The 4,073-nt window shown below is 43.1% G+C and overlaps 1 protein-coding gene across 2 annotated transcripts in view; it reads left to right on the top strand.

Annotated features, from left to right (window-relative positions):
• Positions 1 to 29: 29 nt before the first annotated feature.
• Positions 30 to 4,073, top strand: part of LOC121066610 (ras-related protein Rab-10-like) — a 30,176-nt gene continuing 26,132 nt past the window's right edge. The window contains exon 1 of one of the 2 annotated variants that reach the window (XM_040550303.1): positions 30 to 256. In XM_040550303.1, the coding sequence (XP_040406237.1) occupies positions 103 to 256 (154 nt within the window). In that variant the 5' untranslated portion in view covers positions 30 to 102. The remainder of the gene's footprint in view (positions 257 to 4,073) is intronic. The other variant, XM_040550304.1, reaches the window with a different exon arrangement.

Raw genomic sequence — 4,073 nt, 5'->3', positions numbered from 1 at the left:
CCGCTGACGGCCTCGGCGGGCGGAGGGACGCCGGTGCCCGCCCCCGTGGCGGCGGGGTGGCCGCAGAGCTGCGGCCGCGGCCCCGCACGGCCCGGCCGTGCCATGGCGGTGCTGGGGCAGGGCGCGGCGGCGGGGAAGCCGGCGCTGCTGGTCAAAGTGGTGATGGCCGGGGAGTCCTGCGTGGGGAAGACCTCCATCGTGCGGAGGTACACGGAGCCCGGCGCGGCTGCCTCCTCCTCCTACCTGGCCACGATCGGTGAGTGCCCGCCCGCCCCGGGCCTGTCCCGCAGCCCCGAGCCCGGCCCTGGTCCCGTTTCGCCGCCCCCCGGCGCCCCGCCGGCCCCTCGGGGCTCGCCGCAGGTGCTGGTGGCCGAGGGGAGAGGCGCTGTCCCCGCACCGCCCCGCTGCCCGGCCCCAGCCCTGCCGGGGGCAAACGCGTCCCGGCTCCAGAACCGCATAGCTCCACCTGTGTGCGCTTCACCTGTGACATTTGGAGCTTTTTCTCCCCCCCTTTTTTTTTTTTTTTGGACTTAGGAAGGCAACTTCTTTCGTCCTGTACCAGCGCGCTCGTGGCTCCTGATGGAGGCCCGGCAGTGGTACTCACAGAGATAACCTTATCTTCTGCGGAGCATTTCCAAACCTCAGGGAGATGCCCAGTTCCTCTGTCTTTCCTGACAGGAACGCTTTTATCTTTGTTTTGATATATTTTGGCCGCATAAAGACAAGACAGCTTCCACCGTGGGTGATTATGAAGTCTGCGTATTCTGCATGCCTGATTATTAAAGCAGAGCCACCGCTGAGGCGGCAGCAGTAGTTGGCCCTGCTAGACCCAGACGATTTGGGGCTGTGTCCCTGTGCTGCCAGCCCCGTACCCCCACAGAAGCTGGGTGCCAGGAGCTGTCCCCTGCCACCGTGGTCCTGGCTCGCAGTGTCTGGCGAGTGGCAAGTTGGCCCTCCTCACACCGCATGTGGTCATCAACACGAAGTCGTGCAGCATGGCTGTGGTGGTTTTGGTTTTTGCAGAAATTTTAGAGGTCTCTTGAGCAGGAATTTTTTGTTTTTGAAAGTCTTCATGTCCATATTTATTTAATTTTTACCCATTTTCTGTGCTCTTTAACAGAAAGTTAAAGTGTGCACAAGAAATTGTGTCTTCCGATATTTCAAACATGCACGGCTCTATATAGTTTTCAGCGTGGAAAGAGTTTGCTTAACTCAATAAATAATAGGTAGTATCTGTGGCAGCAGTTGGTCCTATTTTGTAACAGGGAATACTGGACTTATATGAAATTACTTGACTTGTCCACATGAGCACTGACTAACCCACCCTTATTTTCCTGCATGTTATTGCAAAGCACCTTCTGAAACCAGCACTGACAAAAAGGGAAGAATGCAACTAGCAGAAATGTAGTGAAATTGATCCTTATAACTTACAGGAGGTTTAACAAGGAGTCTTAAGGAATGTCCGTGAGAAACATCATGGACATCATAAATATCAGCTTTGTTAATGCATTTTCTATTGGAACTTAGATACCTAACCTTGAGATTATTATTTTGAGATGGAATTTTTTTGTACTCTAAATCCAATCTATCATAGAGTCAAAAACTCCAGCATATTCATGATATTAAGAATATATTTCCCCAGTTGTGGGTTGAAAGACTGTAAAGAATAGCAAAGATAAAACAGTTTGATAACCATTATGGACCAAGATTAACCTTATATAGTTTTATTACTGTTCCTGAAACTTATTCCTGAGTTATTTAAAAACTTCTAAAGCATGTATTTTATTTGAAATATAAGTGAATCACCCAAATGTAGTATTTGCTAACTGCAAGTGATTTTTCAAGTTATTTCTGGAACATGGCATCCCACTTAATTCCATTTTACGAGGCATGTTGGAGTTTGGACTTTTAAAATCAATACAATTGTGGGTGATGGCTTTCGAAGTGGCGATGTTGAAGGTGGGAGTTGCTTGCTCACAAGGACAGCTACAACCAAGAAAACTGAGTCTTTGCAGCATGGATGTGGTCGGTAATGGTGTAAAGGAAGAAGATGCATCGCAACATTTCAGATTTTTTTGTTCACAATGTCTTCTTCCTCTTTTTCGACACTATGAATATAACTGTTTTCATTTGCATGCCTGTTTCACACGAGCTCAGCCAAATGAACCCTATCTGTCATGCAGCCTGTTGAACGCTCGTCTGATGTTAATTGATATTTCACCCTACCTGTCCAGCTGGAACGTTGATTAAAGTAGAGGGAAGATTATCCAGGCTGTTCGGTTTCTCAGCCATCTGAGTTTCCTGACAAAATCATATGTCACCTCCTTCCAGAGCAGCCAAGGGTCATAGTCACAGAAGTTAAAGGTTGTCTTGGAGCTGCAGAGAGTCTCATTTCTTTGTCATCATGATTCATGGGTTTGTATTGCTAGAAAAAATCCAACTGTTATTGCAGGGAAACAAAATTTCTAGTAGGCTCCAGTAGTGAAATTTTCTAAAATAATGTATTTTATGAAATGAAAAAAAAAAAGCATCCATAGTAAATTTTCATTGAAAGCAATTTATGTGGCACTTAGACACTCAAGGATGGTTGCCCTTCCTCCTCCTCAATTATGCAGTTTGGGTAAATTATAAGCAGTTACAATTTTCTAATTAAACTTATACGCATCATAAGGCAGATGCATTGTATTATGAATAGTAGGCAATAGTAGACTATAAAGAATAAATGTTTTTGTTTAAACAATGGCATCGCATATAACGTCATAGGGAAAGTTTACAAACTAAAAAATCCCTTTTGTATACAAGCGAACAGGATTGTGATCTCACCGGTTGTAAGGTTTTTATTTTGCTGGATTACAGTGGCTGTGGTCCCACAGACACATATTTTCTGTGGGAAAAACTTCTGTAGAGGTGTGAGTCCCCCCCAGACTTTCATAGTTGAAAGTGGTTCAACTCCTATTTTAGGATTAAAAAAAAAGATCATTTTATTTTGAATTTTTCTCCAAAAGGCAACTTTTGCTTATATTAAAATGAAAAATGCTCATATATTAAAAAAAAAAAGATTTGTTATGAGTAAAGTATAAGACCTAACAGTAAAATTGCAAATTGAAGTGATTTATGCATTTGTTTTCAATGCACTATGAGTAAGAGAGCCAGTTCTGACGTATGTGGATACCCCAATTCTTACTTTAGAAGGAAACAAAGTAGAGTTTATCAACAGAAATCAATTACATTAAAGGTAAACGTTATGTTTATCTCACTGGGAGCTTGGGAGTTGATACCAGCTCCTTATCTCTTCCCAGAGAAAGCTGAAGATGCTGTATGACTGGCTAGGAGCTGCACCAGCGTGTACACTGCTGTCTGTCTGAGTTGCTCAAACTCACATTTTAATCTGGATAAACGTACTTTTGAGCCTTTTGAGTACTTTGAGTACTTTGAGCTCAGGACCTTGCCAGCTGTATTGGGATGAAAAGCGTTTTGTAATTTTGTAGGCCAGCTGCAGAAGACCTCTCTGAAGAGGATTTTGCACATGGTCAAAGATGTTTCGTAGATACTGAGGGAGAAGATGGGCAATTCACAGCTGAATTCCTGTGTGGATAACTATTTTAATGCTTCTTAGGCCTAGTTGTTGTTAAGGTGCCTCAGTCCTAATATGGCCATTTTTATTATTTTGCAAGTAAAAAAATTAATCTCATGGCTATAAAACTTGGAAATAACAACTAGAATTTGAGCTTGTACTCAGTGTACCCATTCTTGGTTTTATTTGACAGCTCAGAAGAACCAAGTACAAGCTGTTGCATTCAAATAACGTTCATCTCAAGAGTAGTAATCAATGCTAGCTTCGTTATGTTGATCATATTGTATAGTAAGTACACAGGTCTAAAAGCATCTGAAATCTGTGAGCTGTCTTTGGCATTTTATTTCTCATTTTTCTTTTTTGTCTTTTCAATTTGCTAAGTTTGCATGAAATTTCATATAAAGACATGAGCAATTCATGCATGCAGAACATATTGACTTCTGTTTTTCACTAACATTCATTGACCTTTTAGGTCAATAAATTTTGAAGTTGACTTAAG

Source organism: Cygnus olor, chromosome 2, assembly GCF_009769625.2.
Source record: "Cygnus olor isolate bCygOlo1 chromosome 2, bCygOlo1.pri.v2, whole genome shotgun sequence".
NCBI classification, from domain to species: domain Eukaryota; kingdom Metazoa; phylum Chordata; class Aves; order Anseriformes; family Anatidae; genus Cygnus; species Cygnus olor.
The sequence above is the reverse complement of the archived record's forward strand: the minus strand, read 5'-3'. Positions and strand labels throughout refer to the sequence as shown.